This window comes from Oncorhynchus mykiss, chromosome 7 (genome assembly GCF_057628025.1).
Source record: "Oncorhynchus mykiss isolate SJ-2025 chromosome 7, ASM5762802v1, whole genome shotgun sequence".
In the NCBI taxonomy this organism is placed as follows: domain Eukaryota; kingdom Metazoa; phylum Chordata; class Actinopteri; order Salmoniformes; family Salmonidae; genus Oncorhynchus; species Oncorhynchus mykiss.
The window spans coordinates 77,143,035-77,162,500 of record NC_143028.1 but is presented as its reverse complement, the minus strand read 5'-3'; the positions used below and the strand labels follow the sequence as shown (position 1 = coordinate 77,162,500).

The 19,466-nt window shown below is 44.7% G+C and overlaps 1 protein-coding gene across 28 annotated transcripts in view; it reads right to left on the bottom strand.

Moving 5' to 3' along the window:
* dock3 (dedicator of cytokinesis 3) overlaps nt 1-19,466 on the bottom strand; it is a 398,499-nt gene that overhangs the window by 17,718 nt on the left and 361,315 nt on the right. For 17 of the 28 annotated variants that reach the window (XM_090242011.1, XM_036984230.2, XM_090242005.1 and 14 more), the window contains 17 exons: nt 16,444-16,519; nt 14,856-14,956; nt 12,732-12,790; nt 11,409-11,557; nt 10,890-10,975; nt 9,257-9,283; nt 8,928-9,023; nt 8,737-8,797; nt 7,887-7,980; nt 6,394-6,542; nt 6,136-6,222; nt 5,725-5,829; nt 5,108-5,249; nt 4,690-4,943; nt 2,213-2,392; nt 1,869-1,952; nt 1,504-1,617 (listed from right to left, as the gene is read on the bottom strand). In XM_090242011.1, the coding sequence (XP_090098137.1) occupies nt 1,504-1,617; nt 1,869-1,952; nt 2,213-2,392; nt 4,690-4,943; nt 5,108-5,249; nt 5,725-5,829; nt 6,136-6,222; nt 6,394-6,542; nt 7,887-7,980; nt 8,737-8,797; nt 8,928-9,023; nt 9,257-9,283; nt 10,890-10,975; nt 11,409-11,557; nt 12,732-12,790; nt 14,856-14,956; nt 16,444-16,519 (1,864 nt within the window). The remainder of the gene's footprint in view (nt 1-1,503; nt 1,618-1,868; nt 1,953-2,212; nt 2,393-4,689; nt 4,944-5,107; nt 5,250-5,724; nt 5,830-6,135; nt 6,223-6,393; nt 6,543-7,886; nt 7,981-8,736; nt 8,798-8,927; nt 9,024-9,256; nt 9,284-10,889; nt 10,976-11,408; nt 11,558-12,731; nt 12,791-14,855; nt 14,957-16,443; nt 16,520-19,466) is intronic. The other 11 variants (XM_090242016.1, XM_090242030.1, XM_090242008.1 and 8 more) reach the window with 1 other exon arrangement.

The window sequence follows — 19,466 nt, the reverse complement described above, 5'->3', positions numbered from 1 at the left end:
AAAACCAGAAACAACATCCTGGTACTTTGCCAGCCAGGTGAGGAAGAAGAGAACATCTAGAATAAAACAGACTGTGTTAAACAGGTTTCTGTCAGTGTCTGAAGCCAATGTGGGAGACCTAGTCAGTTGTCCAACTGAATGTATTCAACTGAAATGTGTTTTCCGCATTTAACCCAATCCCTCTGACTCCGGAAGGTGCGGGGGGCTGCCTTAATCAACATCTTCAGCGTCCGGGGAACAGTGGGTTAACTACCTTGTTCAGGGGAACAGTGGGTTAACTGCCTTGCTCAGGGGAACAGTGGATTAATTGCCTTGCTCAGGGGAACAGTGGGTTAACTGCCTTGCTCAGGGGAACAGTGGGTTAACTATCTTGTTCAGGGGAACAGTGGGTTAACTGCCTTGCTCAGGGGAACAATGGGTTAACTGCCTTGCCCAGGGGAACAGTGGGTTAACTGCCTTGCTCAGGGGAACAGTGGGTTAACTGCCTTGCTCAGGGGAACAGTGGGTTAACTGCCTTGCTCAGGGGAACAGTGGGTTAACTGCCTTGAACAGGGGAACAGTGGGTTAACTGCCTTGCTCAGGGGAACAGTGGGTTAACTGCCTTGTTCAGGGGAACAGTGGGTTAACTGCCTTGCTCAGGGGAACAGTGGGTTAACTGCCTTGTTCAGGGGAACAGTGGGTTAACTGCCTTGTTCAGGGGAACAGTGGGTTAACTGCCTTGTTCAGGGGAACAGTGGGTTAACTGCCTTAACGACACATTTTTACATTGTCAGCTCTAGGATACGATCCAGCAATCTTCCGGTTACTGGCCCAACTACTAGGCTACCTGTGGCATGTTTAATTGATTTTCTTCCAATGAATTTGGATCTTGCATTTTAACCGTTTAGGCTTTAAGGTATAATGACGCCATTCTGAAAGCTCTCTGGAACATCATCTGTTCCCCTCTATGACGCTCACAGGATGTGCATAACACGTTAGAAGAAGTGACTGAGTGTGACAACAAAAACATAATTTGGCCCGAATAAGAATATAGTTCAATAGCCTTTCTCATAGCTTTTCTAAGGATAGCTTTTCCGCATTAAATATGTGACTGACTGGGTTTGAACCGGCTCTCCTGCATGTCACAAGACAGTGTTAGCCCACTTAGGAATCAGCCTGAAGGAATACCTGCCTAAATGACTTTTAGAAACAACTTCACCCGACACTAGTCGGGATAAGTCACAAAGAAGACATCTTAAAGAGATAGTGTGAGATTCTGGAAATGAAAGCCCTTTATTTCTTCTCTACTTACCCAGGGTCAGATGAACTCATGTATACCATGTTGTATGTCTCTTGTGTGCAGTTTGAAGGAAGTTGGAAGCACAATCAGTTAAAACTGCCTTCAAAACTGCACACAGACCATAACAACGGTATCCATGAGTAGTTAGGTGCAAAAAAAGGAAAAGAAAAAGGGGCTTATTTGTCAAAATCTCACAATACCCCTTTAATAAGAAAGCCACTTACATAGAGACTGCTCCTCATCATTTGGAACTGATCTATCAGCTTCTTGTGCAGGGGACGCATTTCAGGGTGCACCAGCTTGTCATGGACCGCAAGCCCCGCCCCCAGGATGTGAACCTACAACAGCAGATATTTGAACAGACAAACTTGGTTTATTGCCTGCCAGGTTTCAACAAATTACTTGACTTCAAAACATATTTAGATACAGCACTTTTACCGAATTGCTTTAACTCAACCACAACAGACTAGAATATAATGTTGTGCATTCACTGTTCACACAAAGAGACCACATTAGATAAGGCAGTTGGTAATGCTGCCATACCGGACCAGCGACAACTCCAGTCTCTTGTTCTAGGTGTTTCTCTCACCTGTTCCTGCATGAGGTCTTTGAGAGAAGTGATCTTCTCCGTGTCCTCTGCGTGACTGCCGATGTACTCCTTATCAAAGAAGGCCTGGGGGAGAGACAAGACCCAAAACAGGAAGTGATGAGACAGCCAGCGAATCGACAACCAACCAGAGTAGAAGGCAAGCAAAAACGTACATGAACATTTCCGGAGATGGAAGTACAACTCTTGATAGGATAAACATTTTACTTAAAAAAAAAAAAATGAAGGAAAGAGTGCAACCTACTGCAATATCATGCTGAACAGCTTGTGAAATGAATGAAAAATGAAAAAGTATGAGAGAATTAATTCAGCCATGGTATCATTACCTCCTGGTATCTAGCGATGCCCCCGTTGACGGCAGCGTCAATGACCCCATTGAGACACATGGAGAGCAGGTTGATGTTGCCATGGAGCTGCTTGTGTTGGTACTGGCTGATCAGGGTCCGTAGCTCATGGTTCTTGTTCTCCACCACGTAGATGGCATTCTCCAGAGGACTCACCTCAATCTGGTAAAAACATCATAGAAGAACTGTAACAGTGTATTTTTAGACTTGGTCTAGTGGTAGTGCTGCCGCCACCAAAATATAACAGCCCTGGAAGATTGAGGTTCAATAAGAAAAAAAACCCAAGAAGAATAAGAGTATAATAGGCCATTTACTTTCATGTTACATTACGTTATCCTACGTTATTCTACACAATGCCACGTGATATTATGTTATGATACGTTACAGTATGCTATGTTATGTTACGTTACGCAACACTACGCTACGCAATGCTATGCTACGTTATGCAACATTACATTACACTATGCTATGCAACACTACATTACACTATACTAGGTTATGTTACGCTATGCTATGCCATGCAATGCAATGCTACGCTACGTTATGCAACATTACATTACACTATGCTACGCTATGCAACATTACATTACACTATGCTACGTTATGTTACGCTATGCTACGTTACAGTGCCTTGCAAAAGTATTCATCCCCCTTGATGTTTTTCCTATTTTGTTGCATTACAACCTGTAATTTAAATGGATTTTTATTTGGATTTCATGTAGTGGACATATACAAAATAGTCCAAATTGGTCAAGTGAAATGAAAAAAAAAAACTTGTTTAAATAAATTATAAAAAATGAAAAACGGAAAAGTGGTAAGTGTATTTGTATTCACCCCCTTTGCTATGAAGCCCCTAAATAAGATCTGGTGCAACCAATTACCTTCAGAAGTCACACAATTAGTTAAATAAAGTCCACATGTGTGCAATCTAAGTGTCACATGATCTGTCACATGATCTCAGTATATATATATATATATATATATATACACCTGTTCTGAAAGGCCCCAGAGTCTGCAACACCACTAAGCAAGGGGCACCATGAAGACCAAGGAGAACAGATCAGGGTTATAAAAAAATATCTGAAACTTTGAACATCCCACGGAGCACCATTAAATCCATTATTAAAAAATTGAAAGAATATGGCACCGCAACAAACCTGCCAAGAGAGGGCTGCCGACCAAAACTCAGGGATCAGGCAAGGAGGGCATTAATCAGAGAGGCAACAAAGAGACCAAAGATAACCCTGAAGGAGCTGCAAAGCTCCACAGCAGAGATTGGAGTATCTGTCCATAGGATCACTTTAAGCCGTTCACTCCACAGAGCTGGGCTTTACGGAAGTATTACCATTGCTTATTTTTTTCTATAAGCAAACATGTTTAGTGTTTTGCCAAAAAGGCATGTGGGAGACTCCCCAAACATATATAGAAGAAGGTACTCTGGTCAGATGAGACTAAAATGAATATTTTTGGCCATCAAGGAAAACACTATGTCTGGGGCAAACCAAACAGCTCTCATCACCCCGAGAGCCTCATCCCCACAGTAAAGCATGGTGGTGGCAGCATCATGTTGTGGAGATGTTTTTCATCGGTAGGGACTTGGAAACTGGTCAGAATTGAAGGAATGATGGATGGCGCTAAATACAGGGAAATTCTTGAGGGAAAACCTGTTTCAGTCTTCCAGAGATTTGAGACTGGGACAGAGGTTCACCTTCCAGTAGGATAATGACCCTAAGCATACTGCTAAAACAACACACCAGTGGTTTAAGGGGAAACATTTAAACATCTTGGAATGGCCTAGTCAAAGCTCAGACCTCAATCCAATTGAGAATCTGTGGTATGACTTAAAGATTGCAGTACACCAGCGGAACCCATCCAACTTGAAGGAGCTGAAGCAGTTTTGCCTTGAAGAATGGGCAAAAATCCCAGTGGCTTGACGTGCCAGGCTTATAGAGACATACCCCCAAGAGACTTGGTGGTGCAACAAAGTATTGACTTTGGGGGGGGCGTGAATAATTATGCAAGCTCAAGTTCTGTTTTTTTTGTCTTATTTGTTTCACAAAAAATATTTTGCATCTTCAAAGTAGTAGGCATGTTGTGTAAATCAAATGATACAACCCCCCCAAACGTTTTTATTTTAATTCCAGGTTCTAAGGCAACAAAATAGGAAAAATGCCAAGGGGGTGAATACTTTCGCAAGCCATAGTATGTTATGTTATGCTACACTACGTTATGCTACACATCCTCATTACAGCATGTGACAGATTTTTAGTACTTATTTTCATCTGCTGTACAAAAGCAGGGCATCGGTAACACAGTGGCACTAATATCGTCATTACTGTATAGCTGCGTTTCCCAAACTCGATCCTGTGGACGCCAAGGGGGGCACATTTTGCCCACTACACGTCGGATTCAAATAATCACAAGGTTGATGACGACTTTGGGAAACGATGGTTACTCACCAGCTCTCTCTTCTCCACCTCAAACCAGCGGGAGATACCAGGGAGAGGATGTGTGAGGATCAGCGTAGTCCTCTCGATCCACAAGCTCTTGAACTCGTTCTCTCGGTCTTTGGATCCTTTGTGGAAGGGCCGGTCGTAGCGAAAACGACGCACGTTGTTGACTCGGTAGAAGCTCTTGATGCGGTCTGGAACCCGGTCCATCTGGAGAACGTTGACGTTCTCCGGTACCGCCGAAACGGCGTAGATCTGGAGGTCTGAGGGGTGGCGTGTCAAGGAACACAGTTTGGGTGGAAGGAAGGTTTTTTGGGGAAGGCATAGGGACATGTTCACATACACATTATGCACATACAAAAGCACACAGACACACACACACATACATACTAAAGCTCCGGTTTCCAACTTTATTGTAGAAGGATACACTGGGCGTCACACTGTAAAATGGCCTCGTCTGGTTGGTTAGGGTGTTGCATGGCAATGGCTTGTGGGAATTCTCCCAGCATCCTTTGCTGGAAGGCTTCTAAACGTTCGTAGTCATGACCACGACAGACAAACTCCTTGTTCTGTTAGGGGACACATCCTGGGATGAGTAAAAACTAGAATATTCTGAACAGAATAATATTCGCTCTGTACAATCTGAGTCTCAATAAAGAACTAGAATATTCTGAATAGAATAATGTGAGTCTCAATAAAGAACTAGAATATTCTGAACAGAATAATATTCACTCTGTACAATATGAGTCTCAATATAGAACAGAATATGACTTATCTCAAGCAATGACATTCAGTGGCAAATTATAAGGTCATCGATTGTATCTCAAATTACACTATTCCTTATGTGGTTCTGGGCAGAAATAGTGCACTATCTAGGGTAGGGTATAGAGTTTCATTTGGGATCTTACCTATGCAGTAGAATTGACTTACTCTGGTCAGAACAGGAGTAGTGCACAACATAGGGAATAGGGTGTAATTTGGGATGTGCCCTAAATAAGGAGTGCACTATAAAGGGTGTGATTTGGGAGCATGGATTTGACTCACTCTTAGGAAGAAGGGGAACTTGCGTCCGTAGAAGCCCACCCTGAAGAACTCAGGTTCTAGACGTTGCTGCTCCATGATGTTGTCATAGTACGCTGCCTCCATTTTCTGACAAAACAAAAGACTGAATCCTAAATATTCGGACAAAACAAAAGACTGAATCCTAAATATTCGGACAAAACAAAAGGCTGAATCCTAAATATTCAGACAAAACAAAAGACTGAATCCTAAATATTCAGACAAAACAAAAGACTGAATCCTAAATATTCAGACAAAACAAAAGGCTGAATCCTAAATATTCAGACAAAACAAAAGGCTGAATCCTACATTTCTGCGCAAATCTTCCGTTGACATTTGATGAAAATCTGGGTCATGAAAGTTCACAAACATCAGTCATGTACTACATCTAATTACCCTTATCCAGCTGAGGCTTTGGTAGTCGTACAGGGTCTCATACTGGTAAGCCAGCTCTCTGCACAGCGGTATCCCATACTCCCAGCACTGAAGAAACACAGTTCCGGATGTGAAAATGTATCAGTAATTAGTTTGTTTTCAATACGGACAAATACTGCTATAGCTGTTGGTTCATGAGTTAATGGGTTGATTGATTGATTGATTATGAGAGTAAACGATTGATGACACTTTAGTGTTCCATTGTGTTCTTCCACCTACCTTGCCCTTGTTGAAGTAGTTGATGACCTTACGACAGAGGCCCTCTTTGCGATGCCACTCGCTCTGGGCTGGGTAGTGGAGGAACTCCCTCAGAGGCCTCTCCTCCCAATGCAGCAGCTCCCAGTACAACAGCAGTGTGAACGCAGCCTCTGTAGAGTAACGTACAGACATATAGTGTATATACATCATAGTGAACAACACATAGCTGGGTAGTGGAGGAAAACCCTCAGATTGATAGTGCAGTTCTAGGGACCAAACCCAGTTCAACAGCAGGGTGAAATCAGCCTCTCTAGAATTATAGAAAGAGAGTCACTAGAAGGGACATTCCGGCGACCATATTGAGTGTACCTATGCAGATTTAGGATCTTAATTTGAGCCAGTTTGCTACAGCAGGAAAGTAATTATTATGTGGATTATAATTAATGGACATTTTTGTAAGGGTTGATACGTTTTTCATTAGGGCAAATCAAGTCTGACATTTCAAAATGAAAATTACCAACTTTAAAAGTATTTTTAAACCTCAAATAAACTACAAGTTACATTTTCTGTTGTGTAGGAAAATTCTCAGCAACAAAATAGTGATCAAATTAAGATCCTACATCTGTAGCAGTAAAGCACAGCAATGTTAAAAGTAAAGGTTATTCCACAGGTAATAGCTAGCACGCTCGTTCCCTTTGTGAGGGAATAGGTTTGTGTGCGAGTATCTAACCTGTGTAGTTGTCAGCCTGGAGGTGCATGCCACACAGCTTGTGGATGTTGTATTACTTGTGTAGTTCTCAGCCTGGAGGTGCATGCCACACAGCTTGTGGATGTTGTATTACCTGTGTAGTTCTCAGCCTGGAGGTGCATGCCACACAGCTTGTGGATGTTGTATTACCTGTGTAGTTCTCAGCCTGGAGGTGCATGCCACACAGCTTGTGGATGTTGTATTACTTGTGTAGTTCTCAGCCTGGAGGTGCATGCCACACAGCTTGTGGATGTTGTATTACCTGTGTAGTTCTCAGCCTGGAGGTGCATGCCACACAGCTTGTGGATGTTGTATTACCTGTGTAGTTCTCAGCCTGGAGGTGCATGCCACACAGCTTGTGGATGTTGTATTACCTGTGTAGTTCTCAGCCTGGAGGTGCATGCCACACAGCTTGTGGATGTTGTATTACCTGTGTAGTTCTCAGCCTGGAGGTGCATGCCACACAGCTTGTGGATGTTGTATTACCTGTGTAGTTGTCAGCCTGGAGGTGCATGCCACACAACTTGTGGATGTTGTATTACCTGTGTAGTTGTCAGCCTGGAGGTGCATGCCACACAGCTTGTGGATGTTGTATTACCTGTGTAGTTCTCAGCCTGGAGGTGCATGCCACACAGCTTGTGGATGTTGTATTACCTGTGTAGTTCTCAGCCTGGAGGTGCATGCCACACAGCTTGTGGATGTTGTATTACCTGTGTAGTTCTCAGCCTGGAGGTGCATGCCACACAGCTTGTGGATGTTGTATTACCTGTGTAGTTCTCAGCCTGGAGGTGCATGCCACACAGCTTGTGGATGTAGCGGATGTACATCTCCTCCTTGTTGATCTCTGACTTGTAGAAGTTCTAGGGAACAAACAGACACAAAATAAGAAAAACAAGACAAATCCTGCAGTGCCTCTCGCTATTTCTGTTCCACTTTCTCAGCCTGACACAGTGACAGTTATGTTGTAATAGTTGGTGCAGATGAGGTACCTGTAGTCGGAGTCTACAGTGTCTTACCAACAGGTTGACAGTACAGCCAGAGTCTACAGTGTCTTACCAACAGGTTGACAGTACATCCAGAGTCTACAGTGTCTTATCAACAGGTTGACAGTACAGCCAGAGTCTATAGTATCTTATCAACAGGTTGACAGTACAGACAGAGTCTATAGTATCTTATCAACAGGTTGACAGTACAGCCAGAGTCTACAGTGTCTTATCAACAGGTTGACAGTACAGCCAGAGTCTACAGTGTCTTACCAACAGGTTGACAGTACAGCCAGAGTCTACGGTGTCTTACCAACAGGTTGACAGTACAGCCAGAGTCTATAGTATCTTATCAACAGGTTGACAGTACAGACAGAGTCTATAGTATCTTATCAACAGGTTGACAGTACAGCCAGAGTCTACAGTGTCTTATCAACAGGTTGACAGTACAGGCAGAGTCTACAGTGTCTTACCAACAGGTTGACAGTACAGCCAGAGTCTACGGTGTCTTACCAACAGGTTGACAGTACAGCCAGAGTCTACGGTGTCTTACCAACAGGTTGACAGTACAGCCAGAGTCTACGGTGTCTTACCAACAGGTTGACAGTACAGCCAGAGTCTACGGTGTCTTACCAACAGGTTGACAGTACAGCCAATCTTCTTGTTCTCTGTCTCGTCTCCTTTCATGCAGTCCCTAAACAGACAGAAGACCACATCAGGGATTGATTTACCGTGTGGAGAGCCTCCTGCTCTCATATGCTGAACTCTACCGTCTCTTAGCAGACGTGCTGGTGTTACAATAACAAGGACCTGTCCTGTACTACCTGTAGTCCAACAGACGTTCCATCAGCCGCGTGACAGAGGTGACGAAGGAGATTCCCGTCTCCCTCCAAGTCTCCTGCTCGATTTTCTCCAGCAGGCTGTGAAAACAAAAGAGAGAAACAAACATATATGCCTTAATCAATACACCACGGCTCGGTTTGAGGAAATTAACCTATAGACAACGTCAAGTGTCGGCACACAGATGATATATCAATCAATACACCAAGGTGAAGTTTGAGTGATGAATGTCATGTACACACAGCAGTACGTAATTTGAGAGCATGTAGAGAGGAGTTAGGGGCAGTAGACTGTTAGAGGTGGGTTATCTTACCTGGGGTAAGGCCCAAAGAGCTGGGTTCTAATCCCACACGCAGCAGAAAGAGGCAAGCGTTATAGTGTTATAAAAAGGTAGGGGGTAAAGACATGGTTATTATAAAGGTAGCAGGTAGAAACCAACAGGTTGGAGCCAACACAACGTTATAAAGGTAGCAGGTAGAAACCAACAGGTTGGAGCCAACACAACGTTATAAAGGTAGCAGGTAGAAACCAACAGGTTGGAGCCAACACAACGTTATAAAGGTAGCAGGTAGAAACCAACAGGTTAGAGCCAACACAACGTTATAAAGGTAGCAGGTAGAAACCAACAGGTTAGAGGCAACACAACGTTATAAAGGTAGCAGGTAGAAACCAACAGGTTAGAGGCAACACAACGTTATAAAGGTAGCAGGTAGAAACCAACAGCTTAGAGCCAACACAACGTTATAAAGGTAGCAGGTAGAAACCAACAGGTTGGAGCCAACACAACGTTATAAAGGTAGCAGGTAGAAACCAACAGGTTGGAGCCAACACAACGTTATAAAGGTAGCAGGTAGAAACCAACAGGTTAGAGGCAACACAACGTTATAAAGGTAGCAGGTAGAAACCAACAGGTTAGAGCCAACGCAACGTTATAAAGGTAGCAGGTAGAAACCAACAGGTTAGAGGCAACACAACGTTATAAAGGTAGCAGGTAGAAACCAACAGGTTAGAGGCAACACAACGTTATAAAGGTAGCAGGTAGAAACCAACAGGTTGGAGCCAACACAACGTTATAAAGGTAGCAGGTAGAAACCAACAGGTTGGAGCCAACACAACGTTATAAAGGTAGCAGGTAGAAACCAACAGGTTGGAGCCAACACAACGTTATAAAGGTAGCAGGTAGAAACCAACAGGTTGGAGCCAACACAACGTTATAAAGGTAGCAGGTAGAAACCAACAGGTTGGAGCCAACACAACGTTATAAAGGTAGCAGGTAGAAACCAACAGGTTAGAGCCAACACAACGTTATAAAGGTAGCAGGTAGAAACCAACAGGTTAGAGCCAACGCAACGTTATAAAGGTAGCAGGTAGAAACCAACAGGTTAGAGCCAACACAACGTTATAAAGGTAGCAGGTAGAAACCAACAGGTTGGAGCCAACACAACGTTATAAAGGTAGCAGGTAGAAACCAACAGGTTGGAGCCAACACAACGTTATAAAGGTAGCAGGTAGAAACCAACAGGTTAGAGCCAACACAACGTTATAAAGGTAGCAGGTAGAAACCAACAGGTTAGAGCCAACACAACGTTATAAAGGTAGCAGGTAGAAACCAACAGGTTGGAGCCAACACAACGTTATAAAGGTAGCAGGTAGAAACCAACAGGTTGGAGCCAACACAACGTTATAAAGGTAGCAGGTAGAAACCAACAGGTTGGAGCCAACACAACGTTATAAAGGTAGCAGGTAGAAACCAACAGGTTGGAGCCAACACAACGTTATAAAGGTAGCAGGTAAAGAAATGGTTATTATAAGAGTGGGTGTGTGTGTGTGTGTGTGTGTGTGTGTAGGTGTGTGTGTGCGTGCGTGCGTGTGTGCGTGCGTGTGTGAGTGCGTGCGTGCGTGTGTGTAGGTGTGTGTGTTTGAATATGTGTGTGTTCTTAACTCACAGCAGGCTGAAGAGCTCGCGGTAGTTCTCATCTCCTTTCCCCTCAGACACCAGACTGTCTAGCTTGTCAATCAGCTCTGCCTCCACCTGAACACAAGTCAATTCAGGTGACGTTACAACAAGACGTAAACCAGTGTTCTTCTACAGGTGTATCTGTGGGTTGTCAACACGATACACCGTCTCCGAGGGAACATTTCTGCTGCAGATCTTGAGTAGAGAAAGATATTGTTTTGTGAAATAAAATAACGGCAACCCTGACCTCATGAAATATAAGGTATGAACTCTGACCTGATGAAATATAAGGTATGAACCCTGACCTGAAGAAATATAAGGTATGAACTCTGACCTGATGAAATATAAGGTATGAACTCTGACCTGAAGAAATATAAGGTATGAACTCTGACCTGAAGAAATATAAGGTATGAACTCTGACCTGAAGAAATATAAGGTATGAACCCTGACCTGAAGAAATATAAGGTATGAACTCTGACCTGAAGAAATATAAGGTATGAACTCTGACCTGTTTGAAGTTCCCGTTCTTCCTCTGCTCCCAGTCCATCATGTCGTGGAAGATAGGGATCATGATGTTCCTGACCTCCCCCTGAGGCACCAGGGTCACACCCAGGAAGGGACCTATCATACCTGGGATGAAGTGGATCTTGTTCTCACCTGGAGAGGACAGGAAGAGGAGTCAGACTGTACATCAATCCAATCCAAGGTGTCTATTTGCGGTTTGACTAGAATGCTGTGTGTGTGACAGGAAAGCATGGTAAGATAATAGGTAAGCAGTTATGTGTTCTACGCTATTTAAATTATGTTTGTGTTGCAATACTTCCGATCACCATTAGAGGTCAGTATTGCTAAAACATTTGTCTGCTCAACTGAAATGAAGTGTGTGTTTGAGAGATACACAAAATATACAAAAGTATGTGGATTCTGCTATTTCAGCCACACCCGTTGCTGACAGGTGTATAGAATCGAGCGCACAGCCATGCAATCTCCATAGACAAACATTGGTAGTAGAATGGCTCATACTGAAGAGCTCAGTGACTTTCAACGTGGCACCGTCATAGGATGTCACCTGTCCAACAAGTCAGTTTGTCAAATTTCTGCCCTACTAGAGCTGCCCCGGTCAACTGTAAGTGCTGTTATTGTGAAGTGGAAATGTCTAGGAGCAACACCGGCTCAGCCACAAAGTGGCAGGCCACACAAGCTCACAGAAATGGACATCCGACTGCTGAAGGGCGTAGTGCGTAAAAATCGTCTGTCCTCAGTTGCAACACTCACTACCGAGTTCCAAACTGCCTCTGGAAGCAACATCAGCACAATAACTGTTCGTCTGGGGCTTCTTGAAATGTGTTTCCATGGCCGAGCAGCCGCACACAAGCCTCAGTTCACCATGCACAATCCCAAGCGTCGGCTGGAGTGGTGTAAAGCTCGCCGCCATTGGACTGGAGCAGTGGACACAGGTTTTCTGGAGCGATGAATCACGCTTCACCATCTTGCAGTCCGACGGACAAATCTGGGTTTGGCGGATGCCAGGAGAACGCTACCTGCCTGAACGCATAGTCGCAACTTTAAAGTTTGGTGGATGAGGATTAATGGTCTGGGGCTGTTTTTCATACCTTACCTAGGCCCCTTAGTTCTAGTGAAGGGAATTCTTACCGCTACAGCATACAATGACATTCTAGACGAATCTCAAATCAAATTTTATTTTGTGCTTCCGACTTTGGGGAAGGCCCTTTCCTGTTTTAGTGAATATAAATGTCACTAAGGTTCTGAATGATGGTGGGTACCCCCCCCCTACCCAAAAAATATAGGCTGAATGATGCTGGGTACTCACCAAGGTTCTGCCACATGCTGAAGAGCTCGTAGGCCATCATCACCCTCATGTCACCATACCTAGCAACAAAACAACAGGTATAGAGTTATAGACAGAGATCTCTGGCTGTGGCACAGTGGACATGTATTGGATATTCTATATATAGGATATTGGTATTCCTACAGTTAACAGATGAGGAAATGTACTGAGATTGAAGAGCATCATTCCACGATGATCACACAGAATTACAGAAGTCTACATAGTGTGTGCTTCAAGCGTGAGGGGAGTGAACCTTAAGCCTCATACAGCGCTCTCTTCTAAAATAACGTGTGTGAGAAACAGGAAGTGAACAAGGCAACGTGAGAAACAGGAAGGAATAACACAAGAAAGAAGGAAAGAAAGGAAAAAATGAAGTAAGTTAAGCGAGAAAGACAATTAGACAGAAAGAGAGTGAGATGTGCTGCGTGCAGAAATAAACTAAACCCTGGCTAAATGGGAGAAGATAATCCTAGATTTAGCATGTTGGGATTATTGCCTGGGATGGGCTCAGCAAATAGAGAGACCCCCTGCCATGACCAACACATTTAAAATACACACACACACACACACACGCACACACACACACACACACACACACACACACACACACACACACACACACACAAGTCGTCTTATCTAGCTAATGTGTTATGAAAGCTTTGCACACAGACCGGCATCGGGCAGGCTAGCCTACAGACTGGTGCACGCAAGGCCAGTGTTGATCCAAACTCTACACGCAGCACAGCTCAACAGTGTTGAAAAACCGATAGCTGGTGTTCTGTGTTGCTTCCAAAATGGCACCCTATTCCTTCTTTAGTGCACTACGACCAAATGGGCCTTGGTCAAAAGTAGCGCACTATAAAGGCGATAGGGTGCCATTTGGGAGGTAACTCTGGTGTCTCTATGGGAAACAGCTCCATATAGATGTAGGATCTTAATTTGATCAGGTCATTTTAAACTTGTAGTGTATTTGAGGTTAAAAAAGGCTTCTGTAGTTTGTAATTTCCTTATGAAAAATTAAGCAAACCCTACAAAAAAAAGAGAGAGAGAGAGAGGGAAGGAGAGAGAAAGACAAATAGAGAGAGAGAGAGAGAGAGAGAGACAGAGAGTGAGACAGAGAGACAGAGAGAGAGGGAGAGAGGGAGAGAGGGAGAGAGGGAGTGTGTGAACCGGCACGGACAGAGAGCTAACACATCCTTGGGTATTAAGGAAAGACCTTTTGATGGCTTCTGAAAGTAGGTCACTAAGTCTTGTCTGATACACCTGCTATCACTCTCACACTCTCAACATCACTGTCAAATTAAACATCTTTCAGAGAAAATGAGTCTTGCTCATCATGGTTGACAGATTCATGTAAATGGTGTTAGTCTGAACGAAGGGATTCAACTGATGTGATGATCATTGTCTCACATAATCTATATTATATTAATAAAATCCAGAACTTTGGGCAACCTGAACCCTGGGCTACCTGTACCCTGGGCAACCTGTACCCTGGGCAACCTGTACCCTGGGCAACCTGTACCCTGGGCAACCTGTACCCTGGGCTACCTGAACCCTGGGCTACCTGTACCCTGGGCTACCTGAACCCTGGGCTACCTGAACCCTGGGCTACTTGTACCCTGGGCTACCTGAACCCTGGGCTACCTGTACCCTGGGCTACCTGAACCCTGGGCTACCTGTACCCTGGGCAACCTGAACCCTGGGCAACCTGAACCCTGGGCTACCTGAACCCTGGGCTACCTGTACCCTGGGCTACCTGTACCCTGGGCTACCTGTACCCTGGGCTACCTGTACCCTGGGCAACCTGAACCCTGGGCTACCTGTACCCTGGGCTACCTGAACCCTGGGCTACCTGTACCCTGGGCAACCTGAACCCTGGGCTACCTGTACCCTGGACAACCTGAACCCTGGGCAACCTGAACCTTGGGCTACCTGAGAGCCACAAAGTGGTCCTTCAAGACAGATCTTGAGTCAGTGACTTAAAGTTCATCCTCCTTTACAAACACTGTAGGTAGCTCCTTTTCAGCAAACATTGTAGCTGCTGTGTACAGACAAAAATAGTAAATGATGTTAGTGAGTGAGCAGCAACTCTGTGAGTCGTCTTACTTGTCCAACACATTCTTCCTCTTGGCTGGTGTGGTGTTCTCTAATTGTAGGCTGGGCTGGTTGATGTAGAGAACAGCCAGACTGAAGTATGAGTTCCACACCTAGACAGAGACACACACACAGACCATATATATATTAGCATTAAAAGTTCAAGTTAAATAAGAACCAAAACATGTAAAATGTTCATCAATTTGTAGGTCAAATTTGAAAAAAGTATTATATTCACACAACATTTTAATAATCTTTTCACTTACAATGTTTATGTTTTTATGAGGTATGTCATTTCTACTCTACCATCCATCCATTACCGAATCAAATTCAGATCTGTAATCTACAAACTACGACATTCTATCATTTATTTACCAGCTGGTTCAATCCACTTAACATCCCTTTAAATAAAAATGGAAATCATGTTTAGTAGACGTCCTGAGTCAAGCAAGGCATTCCTTCTTTACTATTTCCACACTAGGGAGTAGATCTTTTCTCAATCTGCAACAACCTTTATTCATTAATCATGTAATTTACCCTTTACAAGGGAGGGTAGAGGGAGAGGAGAGAAGAGATGAGGACGAGGGTAGAGGGGGAGGAGAGGAGAGGAGAGAAGGATGAGGAGGAGGGTAGAGGGGGAGGAGAGGAGAGAAGGATGAGGAGGACAGGAGAGGGGGAGGAGAGGAGAGGGGGAGGAGAGAAGAGGGGGAGAGGAGAGATGAGGAGGAGAGAAGAGGGGGAGAGGAGAGATGAGGAGGAGAGTAGAGGGGAGGAGAGGAGAGAAGGATGAGGAGGACAGGAGAGGGGGAGGAGAGGAGGGGGAGGAGAGGAGAGATGAGGAGGAGAGTAGAGGGGGAGGAGAGGATAGATGAGGAGGAGAGTAGAGGGGGAGGAGAGGAGAGAAGGATGAGGAAGACAGGGGAAGGGGAGAGGAGAGGGTGAAAGGAGAGGAGCAGATGGAAGGAGAGGAGGGGAGGAGCAAGAAGAGGAGGGGAGGAGAGCTGGGCGATTAACCAAACTGTCGGTTATTTTTCAGGATTTTTTAAACAACTGCTACTATAGTGATTCTGTCAGACAGCAGCTGTATAGAGATGAGATGATGACTTGTAAATAAAATAATAAAGTTATCAAATCAAACAAATGTAATTTCAACAACAACTGAAATATTTTGTTAAAGTAATGTGAAGAAATGATGGCTAATAAGTGATGAGCAGTAATGGACAGTCACTACCATCGTGGGACTTGTATTGTTTTAGTCTGTGTAGTTACAGCATTCAACATACATAATGTCTACAAATATAATTGAAAACCGTGATTTTTTTATTTTTAAACAATCGATCCGAAACAGAGCCGACCTCTAAAAGCACCTGCTGGGTACTGAGCTGCAGGGTGCAGTAAAGACACAGCTGATTGGAGGCAAGCTGTGTGTGTGAGTGTATGTGTGTGTGTGCGTGTTTGCATGCTTGCTTGTATGGTGTGTGCGTGCGAGCACACCTGCGTTTGTATGTGTGCTGTGTGTGTGTGTGTGTGTGTGTGTGTGTGTGTGTGTGTGTGCGTGCGTGCGTGTGTGTGTGTGTGTCACTCTGTCAAAATCACAAACCTTGAAATCAAAGTCGGCTTCGGTGAAGTTTTTGTTCAGAGCCGGGGACAGACACTGGGCTGTCGTCACTATGATGCTAGAGGGGGAAATAAAACAATACTAAAGTCATAGCCTGGGTACCAGTCTAAAGTCATAGCCTGGGTACCAGTCTAGTGTACCAGTCTAAAGTCATAGCCTGGGTACCAGTCTACAGTCATAGCCTGGGTACAAGTCTACAGTCATAGCCTGGGTACCAGTCTAAAGTCATAGCCTGGGTACCAGTCTAAAGTCATAGCCTGGGTACCAGTCTAAAGTCATAGCCTGGGTACCAGTCTACAGTCATAGCCTGGGTACCAGTCTACAGTCATAGCCTGGGTACCAGTCTAAAGTCACAGCCTGGGTACCAGTCTAAAGTCATAGCCTGGGTACCAGTCTAAAGTCATAGCCTGGGTACCAGTCTAAAGTCATAGCCTGGGTACCAGTCTACAGTCATAGCCTGGGTACCAGTCTAAAGTTAGCTTCCAGGATTAAGAACATGTTTTATTCCATCCTGTCTGATGATGGAGAGAACGAGGTTCTGTTCCACATGCTTTATGTAGACCAGCAATACATCATAACACATACATCTTGAATTGAATCATTTCAAGAAAAAACATAAAAAAGGGGGATGGATGGAGGTGTGTCTATAAAAGGGGGATGGATGGAGGTGTGTCTATAAAAGGGGGATGGATGGAGGTGTGTCTATGAAAGGGGGATGGATGGAGGTGTGTCTATGAAAGGGGGATGGATGGAGGTGTGTCTATGAAAAGGGGATGGATGGAGGTGTGTCTATAAAAGGGGGATGGATAGAGGTTTGTCTATAAAAGGGGGATGGATGGAGGTGTGTCTATAAAAGGGGGATGGATGGAGGTGTGTCTATAAAAGGGGGATGGATGGAGGTGTGTCTATGAAAAGGGGATGGATGGAGGTGTGTCTATAAAAGGGGGATGGATAGAGGTTTGTCTATAAAAGGGGGATGGATGGAGGTGTGTCTATAAAAGAGAGATGGATGGAGGTGTGTCTATAAAAGGGAGATGGATGGAGGTGTGTCTATAAAAGGGGGATGGATGGAGGTGTGTCTATAAAAGGGGGATGGATGGAGGTGTGTCTATAAAAGGGGGATGGATGGAGGTGTGTCTATAAAAGGGGGATGGATGGAGGTGTGTCTATAAAAGGGGGATGGATGGAGGTGTGTCTATGAAAGGGGGATGGATGGAGGTGTGTCTATGAAAGGGGGATGGATGGAGGTGTGTCTATGAAAAGGGGATGGATGGAGGTGTGTCTATAAAAGGGGGATGGATAGAGGTTTGTCTATAAAAGGGGGATGGATGGAGGTGTGTCTATAAAAGGGGGATGGATGGAGGTGTGTCTATAAAAGGGGGATGGATGGAGGTGTGTCTATGAAAAGGGGATGGATGGAGGTGTGTCTATAAAAGGGGGATGGATAGAGGTTTGTCTATAAAAGGGGGATGGATGGAGGTGTGTCTATAAAAGAGAGATGGATGGAGGTGTGTCTATAAAAGGGAGATGGATGGAGGTGTGTCTATAAAAGGGGGATGGATGGAGGTGTGTCTATAAAAGGGGGATGGATGGAGGTGTGTCTATAAAAGGGGGATGGATGGAGGTGTGTCTATAAAAGGGGGATGGATGGAGGTGTGTCTATAAAAGGGGGATGGATGGAGGTGTGTCTATGAAAGGGGGATGGATGGAGGTGTGTCTATGAAAGGGGGATGGATGGAGGTGTGTCTATGAAAAGGGGATGGATGGAGGTGTGTCTATGAAAGGGGGACGGATGGAGGTGTGTCTATAAAAGGGGATGGATGGAGGTGTGTCTATAAAAGGGAGATGGATGGAGGTGTGTCTATAAAAGGGGGATGGATGGAGGTGTGTCTATAAAAGGGGGATGGATGGAGGTGTGTCTATGAAAGGGGGATGGATAGAGGTGTGTCTATGAAAGGGGGATGGATGGAGGTGTGTCTATGAAAGGGGGATGGATAGAGGTGTGTCTATGAAAGGGGGATGGATAGAGGTGTGTCTATAAAAGGGGATGGATGGAGGTGTGTCTATGAAAGGGGGATGGATGGAGGTGTATCTATGAAAGGGGGATGGATGGAGGTGTGTCTATGAAAGGGGGATGGATAGAGGTGTGTCTATGAAAGGGGGATGGATGGAGGTGTGTCTATAAAAGGGGGATGGATGGATGTGTGTCTATGAAAGGGGGATGGATAGAGGTGTGTCTATGAAAGGGGGATGGATAGAGGTGTGTCTATAAAAGGGGGATGGATGGAGGTGTGTCTATAAAAGGGGGATGGATGGAGGTGTGTCTATGAAAGGGGGATGGATGGAGGTGTGTCTATAAAAGGGGGATGGATGGAGGTGTGTCTATAAAAGGGGGATGGATGGAGGTGTGTCTATAAAAGGGGGACGGATGGAGGTTTGTCTATAACAGGGGGATGGGTGGAGGTGTGTGTATAAAAGGGGGATGGATAGAGGTGTGTCTATAAAAGGGGGATGGATAGAGGTGTGTCTATAAAAGGGGGATGGATGGAGGTGTGTCTATAAAAGGGGGATGGATGGAGGTGTGTCTATAAAAGGGGGATGGATGGAGGTGTGTCTATAAAAGGGGGACGGATGGAGGTTTGTCTATAACAGGGGGATGGGTGGAGGTGTGTGTATAAAAGGGGGATGGATAGAGGTGTGTCTATAAAAGGGGGATGGATAGAGGTGTGTCTATAAAAGGGGGATGGATGGAGGTGTGTCTATAAAAGGGGGATGGATGGAGGTGTGTCTATAAAAGGGGGACGGGTGGAGGTGTGTCTATAACAGGGGGATGGGTGGAGGTGTGTGTATAAAAGGGGGATGGATGGAGGTGTGTCTATAAAAGGGGGATGGATAGAGGTGTGTCTATAAAAGGAAGATGGATGGAGGTGTGTCTATAAAAGGGGGATGGATGGAGGTGTGTCTATAAAAGGGGGATGGATGGAGGTGTGTCTATGAAAGGGGGA